Below are 27,521 nucleotides of genomic sequence, written 5' to 3' on the forward strand. Positions count from 1 at the left end.
TTCATCCGTGACAATCACCCTCCAGGCAAAACCCTACTGAAGGCATAAATCTTTAAAGTGATCACAAATACATTTCTTCTTCTTCTTTGTGTTTTTTTAATGTACTGCAAACTCGCATTTTAAATCTTCTTTTCAGCTGTGGCTGAGTATTAAGCATGGGTCGAGCTAAGATGGGAATTACATAGGGTCAGTAAATTTATTAACCAACAGCAGCATCATGCTGTGAGCTGTAAGGCCAGGCAAGCAGCCACAGACGTGACTGCAAACAGCAGTTTAGTGAGAGACCTTTTTCATGTGTCAGCAGGCAAGTGTAATAGCATGCATGTGTAAGAGAATCAATTAAATTCAAGGTCATACAATGCCATTACCAGACCTAAGCAAGTCGGCTACGTCTTTTAAAGCAATTGCCTTTGACACTCACTCCTTGTACATGTGACAGCTGCAGTGGACAAACAGATGGAAGGTCGGAGAGAGTGACAGGAAAAACTGATTAGCAACTGTACAACAAATGGGCTTCTAACCTGCTGCCCAAAGGTCTGAAAGTGTACTCGGTAACACTTTATGCTATGTAAAGGGTGTAATTCCCCTGTAATTAAATGGATTTTCAATTTGCTGTAAATTCACTGTACTTTTCAGGCACAGGCTGCGTTGTGGGGTGGATTACTCTGGGCTTTTTACATCTTTATTTTTCTTTTTTTTACATCTTTATTTAAGAATCATTATGTTGACGTGCATGATGGATGTTCTGTTATTTAATTGACCATTTGTTTTATCAATATAAATGCAATACAGTGGGCCCTCGTTTATTGCAGGAGTTACGTTTGAAAAATAACCCGCAATAGGTGAGATCCGCGATGTAGCCAACTTTAGTTTTTGCAATTATTATAGATGTTTTAAGGCTGTAAAACCCCTCACTACACACTTTATATACTTTTCTCATACGTTAAATTCTACCTTCTTTTATCATGTCCAGAAGTCCAACTTCTTGTGCAATGGTAGCATCTTCCTTTGCCTTTTGGGTGCTCCCACAGGTGCCTTTGATGGTGCAAAACGTTTCGTCGACATTGTTGTGTTTGTTGGGGAGAAAACTTACAAACATACAGTACAGCACTTCAGAGTCACACTGCTAGGGATCGAAGATTTATGTAAATTTGACAAGCTGAACTCATTCTGTACTCATTCTGTACTGATACGTTGAAATAACATGTAATTAAAGTGTAATTACATTATCGTAAAGTGTTTCTGTGTATTCAAAATGAGCAGCACCTCTTCCCCATTAACCTGTTATAGAGTTGAATTTTAAAGTGAAGTTCAAATAAATAAATCTGACACTAAGTGGTTACAACTCATATACTCTCCCTCGCCCTCTCTCTCTTTTTTCCTACCAAAAATGCTTTTATTATTACATTTATCTGTTGGGTTGGGAAATGGTGGCACTGACAAAAACACAGGAGGTGGAGCTGAAGGTGGCAGAGGTAAGATGTTAGGATTTTTTTGGGGAAGTGACCAGGAGGGACAGGATTAGAACTGAGTATACCAGAGGGGCAGCTATATCACAGAGATAGCTGCTGTTGAAGATGGAGCTGCCAGGCAAGAGTTAGAGAGGAGGATCCCAGTCCCTCTTCACTATATCATAGGAGGAGATGCAGAGGGTTGATGTGACAGGAGAGGATGCTAGGGATAGGGTGAGACGGAGGAAGAGGATCTTTTATGGCAACCCGTCAAAAGAAAAAAAAAAAAGAGAAGGCGATCAGTAAACTGAGAGAACAGTGGTTTGAGTTATGGAAAATGACACAAAATGATTTGAGATGGTTAATAATGACACTCATAACAGTGTGGTCAGTTTATATATCTGTGTGAGTGCATTAAAGCCTATTAATATTTGACAGCCGAACTGCTCGAGTGTAAGTTTCCTGCATTAGTCCTGCTCAGTGGCGCCATTGAACATTTACACAAAGCTGGATCTTTCACTGTTGTTCAAGGTGAACAGGGAGAACGCATGCTATCTAGTGCACTGGCATGGTTCACTGATGAGTTTTTGATTGTTTGTGAACAATAGCGGCACTCAATGGTGCAAAGAAGGCAAGCATGTCTGCTCCCTCAGCATCCCTTTTTTTAAAAGATTTTAGTGTTTCTGGCCACCTGGTGAGTGCACGCTTCACATTCAGTTTCATCTCCATGACAACCGACCAAACTTCACTCACTGAATAGGCTGCCTTAAATGCCTGAAATCTCTTTAACAGCTCAAGAGATGCGTCAGGGTTTACATATGCTACTGTGGCACTTTCAGACTGAGCGACTAACAGTTACATTTAAGAAAATATTAGAACATCAGCCTTTTCTTTTCAGTAGTGCATGGCCTTTACCGCTCAGTGGTGTGCTCTGGGTGTTGAAGGGCAGGTCCACAGAGACTCCTTTTTTATTTATTTTACGCTACAAAACTGACCAGCTTTAAGCTTCAGCCCTTTGCCTTGTTGCACAGAATACAGAACAGTCATCTCTTTTCTGTTTTCTTCAGTGTAAGTAGGCGCAGAGCCATTCCATTCTTCTGCCCACTGTTCAGGTCTTTGAATGGAGAGTATTTGTGTTTTGGCTCTGAGCGTGGCACACTGCATAATTGCATTTTGCCGTGTCAGGTCTCACAACTGCAGACTTCAGTGGGTTCATCCACAGACACACGCCTGATTAACAATAGGCTGGCTCACATGCTTTTCATGGTTACTTAATTGTTTTGTGTCCTCTCATGTAACCCACTCTCTCTGGCATTATATTAATTAAACCTTTTAGTTAACGGCATAACTCATGCTGTTAAATCAGAAAGTACAAAGGTATTAAGTCGCCACACTGAACTAATAGTGGGCCAAGGTATGAGTCATTTTCCTCTCAGGCTTTGTGGAGTGAAATTATGAATTCATGGTGGTTGAATGTCAAAATTATTATTATTATATTTTTAGATTTGTGCTTAATTTGCACTATTAGCCATGCAGGATGCATCAACTCTGCCTTGTACTGTATGCCAGCACAGTCTCACCTAAACAGAATCAGATAAGCAGACTCTGTCTGTCTGCTTATTGATAAAAACAAAGAGTCTTGTCAGCTACTGACACTCTTTCCTCCGAAGACTACCATATAGGCCCTTTATGCAACTATATGAATAAATGTATGTAAAATGTGCGCAGTGTCATCACCTTTACAAGGGCAGAATTTGGCACCCTGCATCCCTTAAAATAAAGGGTCTAATTCTAACTCAAACCATCATCATTTTTTTAACTTCAATTTAATCAAGTTCTTCAGTGCCAAGTGAAAATTAGACGTGCTGATCTGCACATTTAAAACAGACTTGGACTCAATATTCACCTCTTTATTTAGGATGGACCTATTAATAACTTTTACACTACTTTATAAATGTGTGTATATATATCTATCTATATCGATCGATATATATATATATAAAAAAAAAAAACACCCAGCACGCCCCTGCGGGCGGTTTATCCTTCAAGCTCGGGTCCTCTACCAGAGGCCTGGGAGCTTGAGGGTCCTGCGCAGTATCTTAGCTGTTCCCAGGACTGCGCTCTTCTGGACAGAGATCTCCGATGTTGTTCCCGGGATCTGCTGGAGCCACTCGCCTAGCTTGGGAGTCACCGCACCTAGTGCTCCGATTACCACGGGGACCACCGTTACCTTCACCCTCCACATCCTCTCGAGCTCTTCTCTGAGCCCTTGGTATTTCTCCAGCTTCTCGTGTTCCTTCTTCCTGATATTGCTGTCATTCGGAACCGCTACATCGATCACTACGGCCGTCTTCTTCTGTTTGTCTACCACCACTATGTCCGGTTGGTTAGCCACCACCATTTTGTCCGTCTGTATCTGGAAGTCCCACAGGATCTTAGCTTGGTCATTCTCCACCACCCTTGGGGGCATCTCCCATTTTGACCTCGGGACTTCCAGGTTATACTCGGCACAGATGTTCCTGTACACTATGCCGGCCACTTGGTTATGGCGTTCCATGTATGCCTTGCCTGCTAGCATCTTGCACCCTGCTGTTATGTGCTGGATTGTCTCTGGGGCATCTTTACACAGCCTGCACCTGGGGTCTTGCCTGGTGTGATAGACCCCAGCCTCTATGGATCTTGTGCTCAGAGCTTGTTCTTGTGCTGCCATGATTAGTGCCTCTGTGCTGTCTTTCAGTCCAGCTTTGTCCAGCCACTGGTAGGATTTCTGGATATCAGCCACCTCCTCTATCTGCCGGTGGTACATACCGTGCAGGGCTCTGTCCTTCCATGATGGTTCCTCGTCTCCCTCCTCTTTCTTGGGTTTCTGCTGCCTGAGGTATTCACTGAGCACTCGGTCAGTTGGGGCCATCTTCCCAATGTATTCTTGGATGTTCGTTGTCTCATCCTGGACTGTGGTGCTGACACTCACCAGTCCCCGGCCCCCTTCCTTCCGCTTAGCGTACAGCCTCAGGGTGCTGGACTTGGGGTGAAACCCTCCATGCATGGTAAGGAGCTTTCTTGTCTTTATGTCAGTGGCTTCTATCTCCTCCTTTGGCCAGCCTATTACCCCAGCAGGGTACCTGATCACGGGCAGGGCGTACGTGTTGATGGCCCGGATCTTGTTCTTACCATTCAGCTGACTCCTCAGGACTTGCCTGACCCTCTGCAGGTACTTGGTGGTTGCAGCTTTTCTAGCGGCCTCTTCATGGTTCCCATTCGCCTGCGGGATCCCCAAGTACTTGTAACTGTCCTCTATGTCTGCAATGTTGCCTTCTGGTAGTTCAATCCCCTCAGTTCTGACTACCTTCCCTCTCTTTGTTACCATCCGACTACACTTCTCCAGTCCGAACGACATTCCAATGTCATTGCTGTATAGCCTGGTAGTGTGGATCAGTGAATCGATGTCTCGTTCACTCTTGGCATACAGCTTGATGTCATCCATGTACAGGAGGTGGCTGACAACTGCTCCGTTCCGTAGTCGGTATCCGTAGCCAGTCTTGTTAATGATCTCACTGAGGGGGTTCAGGCCTATGCAGAACAGCAGTGGGGACAGAGCATCTCCTTGGTAGATCCCGCACTTGATGGTGACTTGTGCTATGGGCTTGGAGTTGGCCTCTAGTGTTGTACGCCACATCCCCATTGAGTTCCTGATGAAGGCTCTTAGGGTCCCATTGATCTTGTACAATTCTAGGCATTCCAGTATCCAGCTGTGGGGCATTGAGTCATAGGCCTTCTTGTAATCAATCCAGGCAGTGCACAGGTTGGTCAGTCTGGTCTTGCAGTCTCGGCTGATTGTTCTGTCTACCAGTAGCTGGTGTTTTGCGCCTCTGGTATTCTTGCCAATTCCTTTCTGTGTCCCGCTCATGTATTGACCCATGTGCCTGTTCATCTTAGCCGATATGATGCCTGACAGGAGCTTCCATGTGGTGCTGAGGCAGGTTATTGGTCAGTAGTTGGAGGGGACTGGTCCCTTCTTGGGGTCCTTGGGGATCAGGACCGTCCGGCCTTCAGTTAGCCATTCCGGGTGTCTCTCGTTAACTAGCAGGTGGTTCATTTGTGCTGCCAGACGCTCGTGGAGTGCAGTCAGCTTCTTCAGCCAGTAGGCGTGAACCATGTCAGGTCCTGGTGCTGTCCAACTCTTCATACTGGAGACCCTTTCTTGGATATCTGCCACTGTGATGGTTACTGGACCCTGTTCAGGGAGGTCGCTGTGGTCAGCCCTCAGATCCTCTAGCCACTGAGCATTGCCGTTATGGGTTGCATCCTTCTCCCATATGCTCTTCCAGTATTGCTCCGTCTCCAGCCTTGGTGGTGCTGTTCTCTTATTGTTCCCTTGCCACTGAGAGTACACCTTTGCTGGTTCTGTGGAGAACAGCTGGTTTATTCTCCTGCCTTCTATCTCTCTGGTGTACCTCCTCAAGCGGCTGGCCAAGGCTGTGAGTCTTTGCTTGGCAGTTTCGAAGGCCTCAGGTATGGACAGCTTGCTGTATTTCTTAGGCACCTTATTTGTCGCACCTTTCTGCAACTCCGTTAGTTGGCTAACCTCCCTCCGTGCTACTTTGATCTTGCCCTCTAGCCTCCTTCCCCATGGAGGGTACTGCCCCTTGTCGCTGTTCAACTTGTAGCCAAGCATCTCACTGATCACTGTTGCCGTATTGTAGATCAGCTTGTTAGTGTCGGTAATCGTGGTTGTAGGTATTGTCCGTAGTGCTGCATTAACATCATCTAGCAGACCTTCTGAGGGTACTTCACGTAATCTTGGTAACCGGCTACGGGGGATCCAGGTTTCAAGCTTGGCCATGACCCTATTTTTCAGGTCAGTTCCTCTCGCACTCAACGATCCTTCTCCTATCGCACTTGGGGCTATGTACCCAATCTCGGGTGGGGGTGATGATATCGCCCCCCTGACCTGGCGTCCTGACTCCTCCTTGCCGTAGCATTTGTGTTGTACCTCGTCAATCTCTAGCTGTGAGAGCAGTCCCTTCTTTCGAATGTTGGAACACTGAGCTACTAGTTGTTTCGCCGTCATTGTGGATGTTGGGTATCGAAGAATCCATAGGTCCCTCATCCTATTCATGTAGCCCCTTCCGCCGGGGTCACTTAGTAGCATTCCAACAACGCCCTGTTTTCGTCTCTTGCCCACCGATGCCTTCTTGTTCCAGTAGCCCACTTTTCGTCAGGGTGCCCTGGTTCCTCAACACCTGACGCGGACCTTGTTGATCCGGGCGACGTCCGAGCCGGCATGCCTTCATATTTATCTGTCTCGCTCATGTCTGCGGTATATATATATATATCTAATATATATATATATATATATCTAATAGGCACATGGGTCAATACATGAGCGGGACACAGAAAGGAATTGGCAAGAATACCAGAGGCACAAAACACCAGCTACTGGTAGACAGAACAATCAGCCGAGACTGCAAGACCAGACTGACCAACCTGTGCACTGCCTGGATTGATTACAAGAAGGCCTATGACTCAATGCCCCACAGCTGGATACTGGAATGCCTAGAATTGTACAAGATCAATGGGACCCTAAGAGCCTTCATCAGGAACTCAATGGGGATGTGGCGTACAACACTAGAGGCCAACTCCAAGCCCATAGCACAAGTCACCATCAAGTGCGGGATCTACCAAGGAGATGCTCTGTCCCCACTGCTGTTCTGCATAGGCCTGAACCCCCTCAGTGAGATCATTAACAAGACTGGCTACGGATACCGACTACGGAACGGAGCAGTTGTCAGCCACCTCCTGTACATGGATGACATCAAGCTGTATGCCAAGAGTGAACGAGACATCGATTCACTGATCCACACTACCAGGCTATACAGCAATGACATTGGAATGTCGTTCGGACTGGAGAAGTGTAGTCGGATGGTAACAAAGAGAGGGAAGGTAGTCAGAACTGAGGGGATTGAACTACCAGAAGGCAACATTGCAGACATAGAGGACAGTTACAAGTACTTGGGGATCCCGCAGGCGAATGGGAACCATGAAGAGGCCGCTAGAAAAGCTGCAACCACCAAGTACCTGCAGAGGGTCAGGCAAGTCCTGAGGAGTCAGCTGAATGGTAAGAACAAGATCCGGGCCATCAACACGTACGCCCTGCCCGTGATCAGGTACCCTGCTGGGGTAATAGGCTGGCCAAAGGAGGAGATAGAAGCCACTGACATAAAGACAAGAAAGCTCCTTACCATGCATGGAGGGTTTCACCCCAAGTCCAGCACCCTGAGGCTGTACGCTAAGCGGAAGGAAGGGGGCCGGGGACTGGTGAGTGTCAGCACCACAGTCCAGGATGAGACAACGAACATCCAAGAATACATTGGGAAGATGGCCCCAACTGACCGAGTGCTCAGTGAATACCTCAGGCAGCAGAAACCCAAGAAAGAGGAGGGAGACGAGGAACCATCATGGAAGGACAGAGCCCTGCACGGTATGTACCACCGGCAGATAGAGGAGGTGGCTGATATCCAGAAATCCTACCAGTGGCTGGACAAAGCTGGACTGAAAGACAGCACAGAGGCACTAATCATGGCAGCACAAGAACAAGCTCTGAGCACAAGATCCATAGAGGCTGGGGTCTATCACACCAGGCAAGTGTAACACTGATGTAGCGCTAATGAGTTAATACAGGCTAGGGATTGAGTGTGATTATTATTAATCAGAAGATTTAGGAATGCTACTGGAGCTGATGGGCAGTAATTAAATACACACAACACAAAATGCTTTTGCAGGTACCATGTATTTAACCGAAAGCAAAGAAAATTAAGAAAAGAAAATGAAAGCTTAAATAATCATTCCTGCTGTAGCTATTTAATTAATAGAAAAACCCAGTGGGGGTGCACAAAAACAACTAAGCAAATTCTTCTGGCTTATACCAAGCAATATAGATTCTCAAAAAAAGTTCCCCATAAATAACACATGTTAACATCGAAAACACTGATCCACACTGAAGTCCATGAGTTTTATCTGAATATCCATGAGAGATGTCCAAGCGCTATTGTCCATAAACGGGGGAACTGGTGTGTATGATTGTGGAAATCAGTGTATTCGGAAATTACGGGACAGAGCGTCGCCTTTGATAGCTTCCTACCAGTCCAGTGGAAGCTTCAATGCAGAATGAGTCCTGCTCCTAGCCGTTCATTGGCTCGCCATCCTTTTCCATACCCAAAAAAGGTTCACCTGGCCAATTCCGTTCTGTTCAGTGCACAACAACATTATGGCTCTGGCTCACAGTAATCAGCATCTGCAACAGCTCTGTCACCTGGCTTGCCTCCACGCATCTCACGGGAGGAAGCCGGGACAGGCTTACTATGACCTACATGCCATTCGATTGGCTGAGCAAAGTCATGTGGTTGGAGTCATGCATTTGTGATGCGTTCAATGGCAGGAAATAAGTGCAGGAAACTACTCTGGGTTACACCAGACCCCAGGTGCAGGCTGTGTAAAGATGCCCCAGAGACAATCCAGCACATAACAGCAGGGTGCAAGATGCTAGCAGGCAAGGCATACATGGAACGCCATAACCAAGTGGCCGGCATAGTGTACAGGAACATCTGTGCCGAGTATAACCTGGAAGTCCCGAGGTCAAAATGGGAGATGCCCCCAAGGGTGGTGGAGAATGACCGAGCTAAGATCCTGTGGGACTTCCAGATACAGACGGACAAAATGGTGGTGGCTAACCAACCGGACATAGTGGTGGTAGACAAACAGAAGAAGACGGCCGTAGTGATCGATGTAGCGGTTCCGAATGACAGCAATATCAGGAAGAAGGAACACGAGAAGCTGGAGAAATACCAAGGGCTCAGAGAAGAGCTCGAGAGGATGTGGAGGGTGAAGGTAACGGTGGTCCCCGTGGTAATCGGAGCACTAGGTGCGGTGACTCCCAAGATAGGCGAGTGGCTCCAGCAGATCCCGGGAACAACATCGGAGATCTCTGTCCAGAAGAGCGCAGTCCTGGTAACAGCTAAGATACTGCGCAGGACCCTCAAGCTCCCAGGCCTCTGGTAGAGGATCCGAGCTTGAAGGATAAACCGCCCGCAGGGGCGTGCTGGGTGTTTTTATTAATATATATATATTAATATATATATATATTAATATATATATATATAAAAAAATCTACTAAGTGTATATTTTATGAATAAATATAAATATATCACCAAAATTTCAGCAGTACTTTAAAGTTAAAATTATTTGCGCTCCTTTTAATGTGAGAGATAAAGTTATGTAGACATTAAAATGATTCCTGCCTTTCAAAATTGCTAATAAGCTTTGGTTAGATTGCTTCTAAATACATATTTGATTTTTGCTTTGTGAAGTTCAGTCTCAGTTTCAGCTTTCAGAGCCTTACAATAAGAGAAGGAATAGGGGAAGTAGGCTAAATTACTTATACAGTTAAAAACCCCTGCGTACTCGCTACTCTTGGTCTACTCCACATTTAATTCAATTCAGTTTAAATATATTTTGCCAAATCACAACAAAAGTCATCTCAAGGCACTTTATATTGTAGGATAAAGACCCTACAATAATAGAGAGAAATCCTAACAACTAGAGGACCCCCTATGAGCAAGCACTTTGGCAACAGTGGGAAGGAAAAACTCCTTTTTCACAGGAAGTTGCTGAGATTGGCTGGTGGTTAGAGGAGGAAGACAGGAGGAAGCCGTGCTGTGGAATAGAGCCAAGGATTAATAATAACTTATAATTAAATGCAAAGTGGTTTATAAACACATGGTGAGTAAAAAGGGTTTAGAGAAGGCGAAACACTCAGCATCATAGGAAGCCCCCAGCAGCCTACGTCTATTGCAGCCTAGGATTCAGGACCACATGGTCCAGCCCTAACTAAGTTGTGTCAAAAAGGAAAGTCTTGAGTCTAATTTTAAAAGTAGAGACCTTGTCTATCTCCTGAATCCGAGCTGGGAGCAGGTTCTACAGAAGAGGGGCCTGAAAGCTTTTAAATATCCCAGGTACCACAAGTAAACCAGACGTCTGAGAGCGAAGTGCTCTATTAGTGTGATGTGATACTATGATGTCTTTAAGATAAGATGGGGCCTGATTATTCAAGACCTTGTATGTGATGAGAAGGATTTTAGATTTGATTCTGAATTTAACAGATAATGAGTATTCTAAATTGTAAATTGTGAAAATATGTACATAGCCTTTTGAAGCTCAGATTCTTTTTATTTTATTTGTATGTATTTTGCATAGCTTGTATTTCTTTGGGGTGTTTTTCATTGTACTTGTAAATTTGTAGTTTTTCTAATTGTTTTTAAATGTTTTTTTTCTATTCTATTTATCTGTCTATGCCTATTTTTTTTTTAAAAAAAATCTTGATCTCAGTGAGACTGCAGGCAAAGCTGGATCTATTAGTATGTTCCCCAAGCGGTTACGCAAACTTTCTACTGATAACAGAATTCAGCATTATCTTTTTGTCAAAACACAAACCAGCCGATTTAGATTTCTGACTGTGAAAGAAGAAATGTCAAGCTGTTCTTTCCTTCAGGTGATTTTAGACACGCTCAAGGTTGTAGATTCAGCCCTGAATCCAGAGAAAGTCGTTTTGTGTGCTGTTGTTGCTGTGCTTCAGATTACGTCTACATATTTAGGTGTTATTTATTATTTAAACTCTAAGTAACAAACAAAAAAGACCCCAGTGTGTTTGGAAGAAATCTGAAGACCAAAAGCAGATATAATAATCTGTTTCTCCCTTTAATTCTGTTTTAAATAGTATCTCTTATTATGTTCGATTACCATTTCCACTACAAGGCTCCTAAATAATTTATTTTCTATTTGTTCTGTGATTTGCTTTTTTTACTCTGCAATGCTGGTTTCAGCTTTTACTAAACCCTGTCACGTATCTTGATGCATATATTTTGTCTTATTGTCTGTAATTCTTTGTCAGCAAAGCAAATTTTAAATCCCTCTTAGTCAGCTGATTCGGTAAAAACATGGCTATTTCTCACAGGAGCGGCTCTTATTAATCTTCATTTCCCTGAGTCTTCAATGGTGTCATGGTGTCATGATGTTGTGAAAATGTGCTTTCAGTCAGCTCATATGCCTCACATTCACAGCTGTGTTTTTGGACAGTGATGTCCTGACAGCACCTGAGCCATGCATATTCTCAGTATGTGATAATTAAACACTAATAATAGTGTGATATTTAGGCCTGCACATTACCCATGAACAGAAATCTGCAGGATCTGCTGTGCAGACATACAGTAAAGCTACTTTTTAATTTTTTTAAATTTTTTTATCAGGACTTAACCTAAAAAACACGTTTTCAGTTATTTAAGCTGTATTTCAGCTACAGCAGTCAAACTACATCAATAGGATATAAACGATGGAAATAGCCATTGAGCGCTTATCTGTAGTTTGTGAAGCCCTTTTTAGGGGCTTTACATGTTAGCATGATTGCTTGGCATCATCTGAAGTGGCTACATTTGGAAGAGGTGCTACATTATCAAAACACTCACAAGATCTGGTTGTAAGATGCATCTATACTGCATGAGAGCATTACTTGGATATGTTATCCATCCATCCATCTATTCATCAGATCACCAGTCAAAGGACTAATGCTAACTTTCACATCTATGGCCAATTTAGAATCACCAGATAACCCAGCGAGCATGTGTTTAGAATACATCCATGCCAGGCTATTTAGGGCCTTTTTGGGATGACTTTGCATGCTCTCCCAGGGCCCAGGGTGGAACAGTGGTGCAAGAAGGTCCTGGAGTTGAATCCAGATACCAGAAATCTTGTCAATTACGGGTAAATAAAAATTAAATAGAATTTTACTCACCAAAACTGGACCATGGGCTTCTTGGATGACCTATACCACACATGAGACCATTTTGCATGTGCTTTGGCACAAAAGGCACCAAAGCTACAAACACTGTTGAATTAGTTCAGGTAAATCCTAGCAGACAGCAAGCAGCCTAGTTGGCACCCACATCTCACCCATTCCCTGATTAACCCTTGTATGGTGTTCGGGTCTGTGAGACCCGTGTTCAGTTTTTTTCAAAAGAAAAATTAAACAATTAATTATTTTTTCACGTGTAAATGTGTTGTGTCTTTCCACTCACTCCACTTGATTATAACTGATTTATTTATAACATTTTATATAAAAGAAAAACGAGAAGCACATTAATTCATAAATGTGATCTAACAAAGGTAAAGGGAAAAAATTAACCATGTTTGCTGTTCATATGTCTTGTAATTGGGATGAAGTAAACATCTGTTGAGTAATTTAACATAAAATTGTTTGATAGTGTTAATTTGGAAAGCCAAAACTCTAGCGGGTCCACCAGACCCATGAACACTGGCTGAGTAACAAAAATACGAACACCACACAAGGGTTAAAGTGAGAGGTTATTAAAAATAATCACAGCCTCGTGAGCAGGAAAATTAGAGGAAGAGACCAGGCTGTAAACATAGGGTGCCTATAGGGACCCAACTTCAAGTACCCATTCAAGGAACAACAGTTTTTGGCACGTCAATGATCTACTTTTTAACCCCAGCGGTTGGTTTCTGTTTAATAATGACAATTTTTGTGTCCAGTTTGATTTTAGCCTTACTGATGTTTTTTAAGTACATTATGATTTTTGCATCTCATTCACACATTTACTTGAGCCCTGTTTTGTAAACTCTCAATGATTTTTAAAGAAAATAAACAGGCTGCTTTAAAGTAAGAATAAAAAGTGTGAAAGTTTGACCGTCCAAAAACTGCATTATCTTAAAAGTGTGAAGTGAAATGTTTTTTGTGATTGCATAAGCTTAAATTCTACCAGGCAAACAGCTCTAAATAATTTGCCAGGCTTCTGGAAAGGCCATTCTCATTTCATATGCTCATATTACTGCTCTGTGCGCACTGCAGTCATCCTTGTAGACTGTTTTGTCATTTAGTGGAGATATTCATAGGAGACTCATACTCCAGCTTTAAACAAGGGAAAGCAAGCCAGACTCCTACCCCTTTATGGCTGCACGGAGACCGGAGTGCAGCGCAGCGCACTTTGTGCATCTGACTGAGCAAGGCTGTCCGTTCATATTATGCTTTCACATTACAACGATCCATAAAGCGTTTTAATGTGGGCCCATCTACAAACCTTCAGTCTGAATAAAGCTAAATTACATCATGCTGCTTGCCATGCTTCTGTTTCCCCATGCATTCGTACATGGTGAGGAGTTCAAAGTCACCGTGAGCCCTGTAGTGCCAATGCACCCAGTGAGTCTACGATGAAGCTGTTTGTAAGTGGAAATATAGACCTGAAGTGGAATCCACTTTACTGCTGCACTTGCTGAAGTTTCCTGCTGCATGATTCATTTCAGTCTGTATATTTAATGAAAGTGACAGCAGATTGCACCAATTAGTGGGATAACTGACGTAAAAGTAAGATGAACCACATCCTGTGTAAATATTTTTTCCCCTTACATGCTGTGATTGATAAATATATAATAAATGGTATAAATATGCTCAAAGAGAGAGAGAGAGAGAGAGAGATGTGGTAGTTTATATTTGGAGGAAAAAAAGAAATGAATTTATACGTTTCTTGTTGAACCCGTAAAACCTCATCTACAGACATTTTACTGGATCGTGTGTTACAACATTAGCACGACACATGAATGTCCATCTGTCACTGTGATGTTTTTTTAGTTTTATTGTCCAGGTTCTTTCTAGCTTTGTGTTTTTGTCTATCTTTGGAGTAGGGTTCTGTATTCTCCTGCAATTTATCTTTCTGTTATATGTTGTTTATTTTCTTATGCCTGATACAAGTTCTTCATGGTGTTGTTATTTCATCCTTTCAGTTCGGAGCTTCTGTTTTGTAGATCCTTAGGTTCATTCTGTTAATCCCCCTTTGTTTCCCCATTCTGTTCCTCTGCAGTCTTTTGTCTGTGTTTGTCTTTTTGTCTTGTTCCCTCATTTTGTTGTGTCAAATAATCGTCTCTTCAATCAGTTGTGTTGCACTCTTCCTGTTTTATTTTGCTAAGTGTTGTTCAGTTTAAGTCCCTCTTGAGTCTTCATGTTAGTAACTCTCGGCTATGTTCTCACCTGTTCTCTCTCATCTCAATATCTTGTAAGTGTATGTTGTCCGAGTGTCCCTTTGTCCTTTCTCGTGTACTCCCTCATGATTGTGTCTCCCTGCTCTTGGTTTCCTAGTTTTCAGTTCTGTTCGGATTTTTGAGTTCATCCCTTGTCTCCCGAGTCCTGCATCTGGGACCACGTCCTGCCTTTCTGTGTGACTATTATATATATTATATTCAGTGAATTTTAATGCATTTGGAATAGTCTGTTGCTTTAGCAAATGCCATTGCTCACAAATCCAGGAAATCTTCTGTTAGATGATGAATAACTCCACAGCAATGCAAATGCAGTTGGATCATCAGAGTTGCAGCAGAAGTGTTTGTGTAGATCTTGTTGGTGAAGATGAAAACCAAGCAAAGAAAGCATGTGACCACTATTGTGAGCCTGCCACCCCTGCTGAAAGCAGATGGAAGGGGAAACGTAAAATATCACGTGACAGTCATGTGATAGCATGTATAGATAGAGGGCACACTTTGCTGTGACATCAACAGCTGCAAGTAATTAAAGCTTCACTGACTGGAACGTCATTCCTTATGCTGCACTGGTTATTAAAATCGCAACGTTCGGATATGAAGATGAAGTGCTTAAAATATATATATATATTTTTTTTTTACAACAGCAGCCAACTCAGATATGATATTTGCACTTTGGCTTTACTTCATGTTGCTTAACAAGGTCTGCCCTTGTTTTTCTTTTCATGGATAAAGGGTATTTTTTCCTACTCTTTCACACCTGACAAAATTTTGATGAAAACACTAGTAGCCCAAAAATCTTTTCAACAACGTCAGTCATTCAGTAAGCCAAATTCATTCTCCTAGCATAGGCTGCCGCTGCCTCTGCGCTCTGACCAAAATACACACAGGAGACAAAACAAAAATCCATTAAATAGTTGATGCAGCCTTGAATAAAGTCAGTACCTCTGAAGCTTTGAAATGTCTCTGTGGACTCATAAAACCAGTGACCCAGATGGCTCCCAGGTTGTGGGGAGCATGCAGTTACACTATTTTGTGTGAATGTCAGCGGCCGTGTGTGCCTTCGCACACACAGAGACACACTTTAGGTGAGTTGTTTGTCGTGTGAAAATCCGTGCAGTGCGAGGCTACGCACACAGATATTGTATGACCCAAGTTCAGGTCCAGAGAGAGACAGAGGGAGAGAGGAACATGACTGAAGTGAAGCGTGAAGAGAGCAGCCTGGGTTGTGAGCAAGAACAACCTCTGCATGTGGAATGAGTTCCAGGCGGGAGGCAGAGAGGAGAGGAGGAGGAAGCACTAGTGCAAGTGCAGCAAGCTTCTCAGCACTGGTATGTTAACAACACGCCAGGTTTTGTGTGCGCCTCTGTGTGCACGTACATTGTGTGTGCGTGAGAGAGAGAGAGAGAGAGAGAGTTATCTAGTAGATGGTAGGGTATGATTGCCGTGTGCACGAGGGAGGATGGAGCTGCGAGGCACTGATTGGTTGGCACTCTCATAGGGTGTGGCCAGAATGTGAATGACTGCTCCTGCCTTTCGCGCTGCCAGGTTTTGGGGACAGTTTCTGAGGAGGGATGGGGTGTGTGAGACTGTGTGTGTGGAGGAGAGAGCATTGGAGCCTGTGAGAGAAGGCAGGAAAGAAAAAGGGAAAGGGGGGGCAGGAGGACAGAGAGAGAGAAAGAGAACAGGAGCTTGTGAAGAGAGGGAGGGAGGGAGCTTCAGGCAGCGAGGCTGGACTACCGCTCAAACACTGCAGTCTTTCTTTTGCTTCTCTGAGGAAGCTGTCTTTCTCTTCTCGCTGCCTGTCTCTCCTTCTTGCTGCTTCTTCTCTCGCTGCTTGGCCATGACCCTGGTGGACACCTTGATCTCCTTGCCCACCTAGAGAAGAGGAGAGAAAACGCTGTAGCGGAGGAGGGAGACGAGAGGAGGGGACAACCGCACACTTTGCTTCTCTGATGAGAGTCTGGAAATTAATTAACCACCATCAGCACAGGGGGGGAGAGCAGAGAGGGGCTCAGGATTAGAATAAGAGGGAGTTGAAGAGAGTGATTTGTTAGATGAGAGTGGAGAGACGCAGAACAACCCCTAGACACTTTTCAGAGACAAAAGGTTCAAGTTAGGGCAGGAACTAAAGAAGCAAGGAGGAAATTGGGCAAGGCAGGAATTCCACAGGGATACAAATTGAAGAAGCCAAAGAATGGTCTGCTCATCAGCGTCATTCATCCTTTCATGCCTTCTTCCATTCTTCCTCTCACATCCATAACACCATTCTTCCCGCTCGCCTCCTTTTCTATCTTAGTTCTTTTTTTTTTTTTGCTCCGTGCATGTCAGCAAAAGCACATCGCCAGTCACATGCCGAACACTCAGACGCAACTAAGACCAGAGAGTAGTGTTTCATTCTCAGCGGACATGCGCTCTGTCTCTGAGTAAAAGAAGTTGATTAACCAAAGCAGGGGTGCTGTTATTTGTCAGCCAGGAAGCACCTGCTCAGGAATTTCTCATGAGACCAGGTAGGACCATTTCTGGATCATTTTGGCAAGCCCAAGGCGCTAGAGAGGTCAAACTCTCCAAGCATTTACCTGATTGAACCTTTATGAGATGAAACTGCAGATCAGCTTATCTGGGAGCATCACACCTGTGTGCGAGGGATTAAAGAGATAGGGATGTGCAGATGTGTACGTGTATGTTGGGATTATGTCCTAAATGTTCAGATTTACACAGATGTTGTGGCAGGATTATGCAAACTGTCCTGCAGAATATATAATATATAAGATTCAAAAATAGCAAGTCGGTTGAAGTGAATGGCAGCATATTGTTTTCTCTCAGATTACATCAGATCACGTGTGATCCCACTCTGGGTATAATTAAATCAGTAGTTCAGGAGTTTAATTATTTTGAGGCTAGGTTAGAAATACTACTGAAATCCATCTCGCAGCCCCCCCTCAGTGGAATACCTCTTTGTCCCTCGCTGTGGACTTTGTTCAGACCTGAAGTGCACAGAGTGACTATTAAAGACTCCTAAAGGCTCATTCAGCTTCCATTATGAGACGCTCGAGCACAGACGAGACTCCATATCGGCGCAGTCCATCTCTGGACAGCAAACCCGACACGCCGCCGTTCACTTCTGGGTTTCACCGCTTTAGCGGAGAGTTCGAGTATAAGCGGCCACCGTTTGCGTTCGGCTTTCACACGACAAAGGGGCCGCAAACATCCAAGGGACGCTATGCCCAGGGCAAGAAGTATGTGGTGTTTTACCTGGACCTCTCCTTCATATTCCTCCTAGAACTGCGGCGCTGCAGGATGGCTGAGGGTTGCATGATGGCCCTGCGATATGGAATGGTCTTCTTCAATCTCCTCTTCTGGGTGAGTTCTGTCTTTTAAAAAAAATATATATATATTTTTATATATATATGTAAACATATATATACATATATATATAAATATATGTATTCTTGTGCATGACTTTTGAAGAGGGGAGACTGTTTGTTTTCCTGAAAGTGATACTTTGCTTCCTCGCCTCAGATTTTTCTTACCCCGTTTTTTTTTTTTTTTTTTCCAAAGGAGCTCTCTTATGCATGTCTTTGTAACCACAGTGATGTTAGAGGAGTGAGGAGGGGGCAGAGTTGAGAGAAAGAGACAGATCATGCATTTAGATCATGTGTACAAAGCCCACTGTGTGGGTGAGTGGAGCCTTTTCTGCTCCCTATACAGTTCGTTGAGTGTGGGTGTGCACTGCATTGTTTGCCGTGTTAAGCTGTGACACATTTGGAGCTTGCATTATGTGTACACTAGTTAATCACAGAGTTACCATTGTGTTATAATTCTTCACCTACCTCTGCCTCGCCCTCCTCCCCATACAGCAGCACTTCTTAGTTCACCAAGGCATCTGCTGTCAGTCTGCTCAGTTCAGTTGATCGTATCTTTTTGCTGTGGGTTGAGGGTTGAGCTCCGCTGTGTCTGCCTGTCTCGATCCATCTCTGATAGCCCCCGTTACCGATCACTTGCATTTTCATTGTGAAGTCTGTCATGTTCCCCAGCTGTAAAGATTTCAAGCTCGTGTTGTTTTTTTTCCCTCGCAGACTCCTGTTGTGCACTCACTTGCAACTTCTTGGAGAGCTTTATGGGGTTTTTGGCCTCTGTGGTTACCTTTCTGGGATTACTTTGATTTGTCATATGTCTGCTCTTATTGGTAACAGAATGAGATGAGGCCTTGGGCACTGAAATGCAATCTAGCTGCCAAGATGCAATCTCCCTCAAGGAATGAGTGACCTTTTCACCTCTACATCTTCAGTCAGCTATAAACGGCTGTCAGAGAAGGGTCGCGGTATTTGTTATTAGCACTCGGTGTGCATGTGTGACTGTGTGTGTGTTGCCACTGGGGATAAATAATGACCACTTGACCGAGGGTAGCTATAACCTGTTTCTGATAAGCCAGTTGTATTTGGTAAGAACAGAAGAGCTCTGCCAATTTAAAACTAAGGATGGTACATTTTGACTGTTTCGTCCCAAACTTTTTGCAGATGATTTTTAAATTTTAAGGGGATACTTCAGATTCTTAAATTTGAATATTTTTTACATTGTAATGTGGATGTCAAACTCAATGTATGTGGGCCACATACAGTCCACTTTAATCTTAAGTGAAGTGAAACTGGCCCTTTCGGTTGGTGTAAAGAACTTTTTACTATATATTTATTTATAAATATGCAATTTCAATGATATGTCTCAGTTTTTCGATATGTTAAAGAAATGCTGCTGCAGTAAATTAATGTGGCAGCACAAGTCTTTGGGCTTAAATTGTAATAATTTAATGTGTAAAATCATGGCACAAGCTCTGTTAGCTCATTGCTCACAGCTTTTTTTTAGTTCACAGAAAGTGCTCTATTTTTACACAGTGGCTCTATTTTCATCGATAGAGAAAAAAACAAAACAAACAATAATTTTTCTCTCATTTAGTTGTTTATTCATTACTTAACCACTTTGCTGTAGCATGAATGGCCTTGGGGGAGGTCTTTACCAGTTGAAAAAGCTGTAAAATGTAGGAAATTACTGTTAATATTCATGCTTTTTCCAAAAGCCCTCCAGTGGGCCAAATTGAAGTTGTCACCAGAATGATTCTGGCCCCAGGGCCTTATGTTTGACACCCCTTGCATAGATTGTATGAACAGTGTCCTGATGAAAATATATTTGCCCTTTACTTTCACTTTCAGAAGGAAAAACAATGTGACAGTTTACATCCTGCCTGAAAACAAAGCTCTCAATAGCTCTTTCCCTCTCTTACAGTAGACTATTTATATTTATAAGATTACCAGGTGAACTGGAGGTGGGAAATTATTTGTCTCAAAGTTTCATGGCATTAACACTTCTATAAATAAGTGTTATAGGTTAACCTATAGGTGCATAGGTTTCTTCAGGTGTCGAAACAAACTTAAATATATGAGACTAATGTGTGCAAATAGAGCGACATAAAGAGCAGCTCTGTGCAGTGAGAAGAAAGGTGTGGTCGTATTTCACTGAGCGGTGTTAATATATTTATATGCTACCCACCGTGTTAATATAGCGGTGTTAATATGCTACCCACCGTTTTTAATGCACCAAGACTTGAGGCTTCTGCACAGTGCTTGACAAACTGATCCACTGAGGAAATCATCTCTTAAGGTGGCATTATTGCTTATTTGCCACAGTCTGACAGCAAAGTGGTTGGCATTGATGTTTCCATTGACAAAGTTATTTCACGTTGTTAAAGGCGTAATAGAACAGACCGGTGTTTTGAATCAAATTATATTTAGTAATTTTATTATCCAAAATGTTTTGAAGAAATATCAAATCTGGGTTTTTTGGGGGTTATTAACAGTCATTTTTATTTGCCAGTGAATGGGGCCATATCTCCTTTACCCATGCCAGCCAGTGCCAGTTGACTGATCTGATCCTAGCAACTAATATTGAATTTGCCAACACTACTTTCTGCTGTTTCTTTGGAAACGTTTGAGCTTTTTGAATTAAACCTTGTCAATGTGTCAGTGTACGTGATTTGCCAGAGTCACATCAGATACATTTTTAACTTACAATCAAGTGAAAACATCTTCCATGACCCTACGCTGTGGTACTTCACAACATCGACAAACTACAGCTTTTGTCATTGTTTTGAACCCTATCAGCAAAAAAAAAAAAAAAAAATGCAGACTTTAACATTTTTTTCTTATTCCATAATTAAAGTGTTTTCCTCCAAGGAAATAATGAAACAGGTTATTTGTCCCTAAATGATGTTAAAGGTTTGGTTAGACTTAAGTCAGGAGGCAGAGGTTGGTGGTTAAATCGCTGGCTCCAAGATACCGAACCCTCTGATGCATCTATGTGAGTGAGCTTAGGTATAGTAAAGGGTTCTGTGTGTCAGTGGGTGAATGAGCCTTGTAGTAAAAATGCACTACATAGGTGCCAGTCCATTTACCATTTCGAATTAGGTATAAACAGCTTGATTAGATTTATGAACAAAAGTTCTCCAGTGAAGTCAAAATTTGAGTATTAAAGGTTTTTTTCAGTAAAATGTGTTTTTTTTTTTGTTGTTGTTTTTTTGTCAACCCGTCCATCCACCTCGATATCCTTCCTTACAAAATACGTCTTCTCTTACTAAACTGGCACTTGTTCCTAATGTGGGCATCAGAGGGTTTTTTCATAATAAAATGCAACTTTGAGGCATATTAAGCTGCTTGCTGTCAACAATAACAAGTTTTCTACATTGCATCTCAGTGCACCACTAATATACTTCTACATCGAGCTACTCAGGTATGAATTTTCTTCAATTAGCAGAGAAAATAATAGTCTTCCATTTAAAAACAATTAAAGTATTACAGAAAACGACAGGAACCATGTGAAGAGCACTTCTCTCATTTTAAAATACATTTTTATAATTCTCCATAAAAGGTGGCGGGCGATAAAGTTTCCATTTAATTACCCCACTTTCCTTGAAATGAGGTTGGAGCGAAACGGTAAATTCCAGTGCGTCAAAGGTAAAATGAGAATATAGAGTGAGGAAAACACACTGATGAAAGATGAGGACTATGACAAAACATATCATCTGTAACAGCTCACAATACCTTATATAATGTTAGGGGTTTATTCTGTATTTGAAGAATGCCAACTAAACATTCATCTAACAATTCAGCACAGCACCAATCAGTTTCTTCCTTACCTACGGACATACTCCACTGTGCCCACGACTGTTTAACGTGGTACTGGAGCATTACTGATGAGCATGTTAGTGAAGTTAAATAATTAAAATATGATGTCTTAGCATATAATAAGACAGAGACAGATCACTCACTGATGACTGGGAAAGAGGCTAAACAAAAAGTTTCATGTGATGATATCCTTTTTGATTCATATAAACAGAAAAAGTTTTAACATTAATTAACACAACGAGAGTTAAATTTAAACCACTTTTCTCTGACAGGTGGAGATGAATAAAAAAAACCCACAGCATGCATACTGTGAGAAGTCACACTGTCTTGTGTGAGAGTACAGTGTTTCTTTTTATAAACTCTATTTAAATTATCTTGGAATGTGTTTGTGATGACCTTCAGGGAGGTTACAAGCTAAGAAGGGTTATTTTGAGAAAAGAAGTGCTCTCAGTTGGCACTTTTCCTTTTCCAGTGTTTCCATAGTTTAGTGGTTTACACATTCACCTCGCCAGCGAAAGATACAAAGAAACAGACACAAATCCCGTCCTGGTTGTGTCAGGAGAGGCATCTGGCATAGAAATCTACCCAGTCAAAGAAGCGGTGACCCCTTGTTGCAACATATTTGATTTTAATTAGGAACGAAAGTGGCTTCCTTGAGAAAAATCACCTTTTCCAAGGTGATTTTTTGTTGTATTAAAGTGACCTGAGTGAATTGCAAGGTGAAAATGTTTCTCTGGATGTTAGTTTTGTCCTTAAAGAGCAGCGACTGTAGACATTTAAGTGACAGTTCTCTGTGTTTCCAAATACAAAAAAAAAATCAGGAGAAACTTTTCAAACCTTTCCTGCAGACTGGACGTCTTGACTGTTGGGTTTTTTTTGGTACCGAAAACATTTTTTTTTTGTCCCAAAATATGACAAAATATTGTCAGACCGCCTCTGCTGGTGTCTGGCCTTGCTTACTGAAATCAGGATTGTTAAAAAAGCTGAAGAGCAGGCCTTGTGGTGTGTAACCCAGCACAGTTTCTCAGAGGAATATTTTCAGGTCAAATGAATACGACACTGCCAAAGATTGAAGGCAGACCTCTTTGCTCTGTTTTATTCTCAGCTTGTTATCACACGGCTCCCTTGTGGTGGGCAGAAACTGACAATCATCTGTGCAGGTCCGAGAGCAGCGGGAGGTGGAGGAGAACCAAACTGTGCTGGAAGAGGCCCGGGTGCTTTTTGTTACTGTGGCTGTTAAAATGGGTGAGAGAGAGAGACGTGAAATGAAAACTTGCTCTGACGTGGCTGCTCAAACATGTAAAAGATTTTGTGTCTGTTTGATGATGGTGTCGATCAGCGGGCATTCATGCTCAGTTGCAGATAACATATTTTTCTGTTGCTGAGACATGCTATTCTTTCCTGTTTTTCTTTGGTTTGCACTGAAGTGGGACACACTCACTTTTTTAAGTGACTGTGGCTGTGCTTACGCTCAGACAATAGAGTCATGGCAGAACAAGCAGAGCCGTCAGGATTTTGCGCCTATGTTGGTATCAAAAACCAAATTGTTCCAAAAGGGAATTGGAAGAGGTCAAGAAGACAAATCTGAAATGGGTTTGTGAGAATAGCTGTAATGATAGAGGCCAGACCTGCTGGTCTGTCACAGATGAAGGAGGTGAGCATGGTTGTAAGAGGTACAGATGATAACAGTAACTATTGGTGGGATAAGTGGCATCCCGCTCAGTAGGCTGGTAGAGCTTTGAAACAGGAGGACAGCGGGGCACATACATCAAACTGCACTATTGTAGCTCATGTGTCACTCTCAGGCCAAATTTTTATTCATGCTTTTTTTGTAACTTACTGATCTTTGAAGGTAAGTTTCCCCAATTTCTCAGTTTGTTCTGTTTTATTTGAACTCAAAAGTCTCCTGTTTTTGTTTTTTCTTAGTTTTTCTCGGATTTTATTTCCCCAAGCAACTGACTTAGAGTCTGTATTTGAGAGTTTTATCACCTCTGTTTACATGAGACAGCATCCTCTTGCAGATCTGTCAGCTCAGACGTTGCTCTGGTAATAGAAAGAGAATAGAAAATGAGGGTGAAAAACACAAATTAGGTCCTAATTATGCTCTTCATTCCACATACAGAGATATGAGTAATTTAGCCTGTAATGTTATAACTGTTATTACTATGTATTATTACAACTTTTTATCTTTTAGTCTCTTAGTTCTTTCTCACAGAGCAGAAATGTGTAACAAAGCCATTAGGATGAATTCTCATTACATGCTTTCATGCCATTAAAAGGTGCATCAGCTTCCAGACTGTCATGGAAACAAGTCTTTTTCTAAGCACTGCATAAAAAGAAAACACAAGATCTGTGTGTGTGTATGTGTGCTTACCTAGTATATGTCACATACTTTAGTGCAAATGAAGCCAACAGTTGCTATCACATCCCATTTGAAATTGGAATCCAGTGACTCTTCACTTACTCAGGGCTACAGTCAGTTACTCTTGTTTTAATTCCCATTACTGTAAGTGTGTGAAAACGAGCTCGGCGCTCTGACCTCGTACGTTAACGTCTGTGTGGGTGGGGAGCAGCCTGGGTATCTCTTCTTCGCAGACAAAATGTCAAACAAATCTATACAAAAAGAGAGAAGCGGATTTCTGTGCTCCAGGACAAATGCTGATTATCCCCTAAATGTAGGAGCAATGACTCCACCATAAAAATGCAAAAATGGGCATCTCGGAAAAATATGCAACAATTCACAACAGCTAATCGTCTTGAGCGGAAACCACCACAGAGCTAGGGGGGAAAATACATCCCACAGCTGCAAAATACCAAAATAAGACTCATTTACAGCCACTTTTTAATTAATCTTGTTAGCACAAACGTGTCTTTTCCATGCTGCAGGGGTGGGAGGGAGGGGTGGGGGGAATCCACGGCATCAGCAGCAGCAGCAGTAGCGGGTGAGCCTGGGACAGAGGAGGGATAGGAAGAGAAGAGGCAGAAGGAAGAGACGGAAGATGTGTCCTCTGAAGTTGTGTTTACTTGTCATCGTAATGTAGGTCAGAGCCCAACGGAGGATCCATAGATTGCCAGAGTTCTGAATGGGTTGCATCTGTCTCCAGTGATTTAGCCAGATCAATAGAAATGGCCTTTCTACTGATTTGAGATCTGTCCGCCCCGCCCAGGCTCTGCTGCCACACAGTCCATCGATTTGCAGCTGGACCGGAGGGGACGTGCGCAGCATGAGCAGTTCAGATAATAGGTCTGCAGTTTGCATTTGCTGAGTATGGCATGTTTGTGCACACAGCTCACAGGCAGAAAAGTCATTTAATTGTGTGGAAACTTTTTGAAATAGGGAGAGAAGTAGGGAATCTCTCCATTCTTTCCTTTTCTATATGTCATTGTGTTCAAAGATGAAGTCCTACAGTACTGTGCAAAGGTCTTGAGTCACCCCTCGTTTCTTTAGATTTTGTGAGGAAAAATGGGAAATAGATGCAGTGATTTATTGAAACATGCAAACATACACAGAAATATAGTATTTAAAGCAACAGCAGGGATTGTACAGTTTTAGCAATGTAAATGTCAATAATTGGTTTAATCTTTATTCTTCAGTCTGAGCTCTTTGAGCAAAGCTTTCTTGTCATTTCTTTAAGTCTTCAGGAAAAGTTCTCCAGGCTTCTTGAAGGACATTCAAAGCTCTTCTTTGGGTGTTGGCTGCCTTTTTTGTCCTGTTCTCTGTCCCACACCGCTTCAATAATGTTGATATCTGGGCTCTGGGGAGGCCAATCCATGACTGATGGTGTTCCACTGCGTGTTTGGAATCGCTGTCATACTGAAAAAATCAACCCATTGCCAATTAAGTGCTTTCTAGCTGGCATTTCATGGTTGATAAAAATCTTGTGGCACTTTTCTTCTACTATTACACCAGTTTTGATAAGATCCTCAAAACTACTGGCTGAAGTAGAACAGACTAGCCCTTTATTGTCAGTGTGCAAGTAGAACTAAATTGTGGGTGCTCCACTTGATTACTGTGCAAGGAATTTAAATACACAAAACAAGACACATAAAACAATACAAACAACAATTAAAAGTGATTTTCAGTTACATTCTTGAATAATCTCTCTTTCTAAATAGAGGGACAGTAACTGTGTGTGTGTGTGTATGTAAGCGTGTAAAACCCGCAGATAGTCAGATTAACAGTATTTTGTCTCTATCTGCCATTCTGCAATTCATCTCACATAAACAAAAACGTGCGCACAGCGTGACGTGAAAAAAGGCACAAATTGCTTAATTGTTTGCTAAATGTTTGAGGTGTGAACATTTTTCTTGTAAAACAAAGGGGGCCTAGCAAAAAAAAGTTTGGGAACCACTGGCCCAACCTAATAAGGAACACAGTCTGGAAACAATGGGGAACTATATAAACAAGAAACTGTGAACCAGAAATAGAGATAATGAAACTCAGAGGCACTAGGAGAAAAGAACAAACAGAAGAGTATCCAGCTGCAACCCAAAACTCATCATAACCTATAATGAACCATAAAACCTATCGAACAGGAGAACAGAACTATAATACAAAGACACCAAAAAAAGTCCTAATTTAAAATGCGTTCCCTGCTAAATTGTCTGTTATGTGTAGACACAACACTGAGTCATCCCTTGAGTTAGTTGACTTCTCTCTGCTTGAATGATTCATAGGTCAGTGTTAAGTGGTTTAACAAAAGATATTTCTCTGAAAATGGTCAAGTACAAGGACTCAAAATGAGTGACAAAGCAGCCTAAGAAAAACTTTGACTAAACTGCAGAAAACCTAAAAAACTATTTATAAAGACCACTAAAAATTTACAAGCCTGGCAACTCTGATACAAAACACAAAGAATGAGCGTTAGTTCAAGACTTTTGGAGATTATTTTATATAAGCTCAAGTTTTAAGCACTGAAATCACACTGTAGTTTTTAAGGCAGTAGGCATAAAAGAGTTTGAGCAGCGATCATCTGTCAATCAACGAGAGCTGGAAAATAAGGTGTGACACTGTGGGAAAGTATGAGGAGTTGTTCTTTATGGAAAGTAAAAGTCCTGCCTGTGCCAGTTCACCATGTTTTGAGCAAGAAAGTATTACAGGAAAGTTTGACTCCTTGGAAGCAAAAGAAACGAGGGCTTACTCAAGACTTTTGGACTGTAATTATGTGTTTGTGTTTACCCAAAATCAAGTTTTATCACGTCTGACACATCTTTCTTTTTAGTAGCGTAGGCTTCCAAAAACTGGCTCTCTTTTCTTTGTAATTTAGTGATTTGATCTTAAATTTCTTGGTCTTTGCTCCCAGATACAATCAAAATAAACAATATTAAGTCTGATTGAAGGCGTCTCGAAGACTTGGCGTAACGCTGCGAAACAGTCCACGAATGTCTGTTATAACATCGCACCTCCTCTGTTATTTGCAGGAGGCTTTTGCAGGTGTCTTAAAGGCAGGCGTCCCAGCAGCAGCAGAAGAGTCGGCAATTTATCTTGGCTGCCTCCCAGTTTAAATCCTGCTATGACTGCGTAACCTTCGGATATTAATGGGTTTTAGGAATGTCCACATTAAGATCCACATGCTAGCAGGCACTTGTTAGTGAAAGCACAATTCCTCCTCCAGTCCTCAGATGGCCTCACCTGTGCTCTGGTCATCCTCCCAAAGGTCAGTGCCGACAGAGCAGGGAAAGCCTTCTGCTCGCGGTGACGAAGGAGTAGTAGCGCGTTGTGCTTCTGTAATCATGCCTGCTCATTTAAAGTGGTTGTAAAAGGGCATCCATAAATAAATAAATTACCGGGCTAAAACAA

General features: G+C 42.4%; 1 protein-coding gene across 4 annotated transcripts in view; it reads left to right on the top strand.

The window, feature by feature from the left end:
• The window catches only part of tspan4a (tetraspanin 4a), a 188,745-nt gene that overhangs the window by 33,956 nt on the left and 127,268 nt on the right, over positions 1-27,521 (top strand). The window contains exons 1-2 of one of the 4 annotated variants that reach the window (XM_086293616.1): positions 15,859-15,877; positions 17,830-17,909. In XM_086293616.1, the coding sequence (XP_086149742.1) occupies positions 17,847-17,909 (63 nt within the window). In that variant the 5' untranslated portion in view covers positions 15,859-15,877; positions 17,830-17,846. Of the gene's footprint in view, positions 1-15,858; positions 15,878-16,203; positions 17,910-27,521 lie in introns of those variants that run through there. The other 3 variants (XM_086293598.1, XM_086293607.1, XM_086293588.1) reach the window with 3 other exon arrangements.

The sequence above is a fragment of the Aulonocara sp. 'chitande type north' Nkhata Bay genome, linkage group LG1, assembly GCF_057382095.1.
Source record: "Aulonocara sp. 'chitande type north' Nkhata Bay isolate Kocher_YH1m ecotype deep benthic linkage group LG1, A_spYH_male_GT1.1, whole genome shotgun sequence".
Taxonomy (NCBI): domain Eukaryota; kingdom Metazoa; phylum Chordata; class Actinopteri; order Cichliformes; family Cichlidae; genus Aulonocara; species Aulonocara sp. 'chitande type north' Nkhata Bay.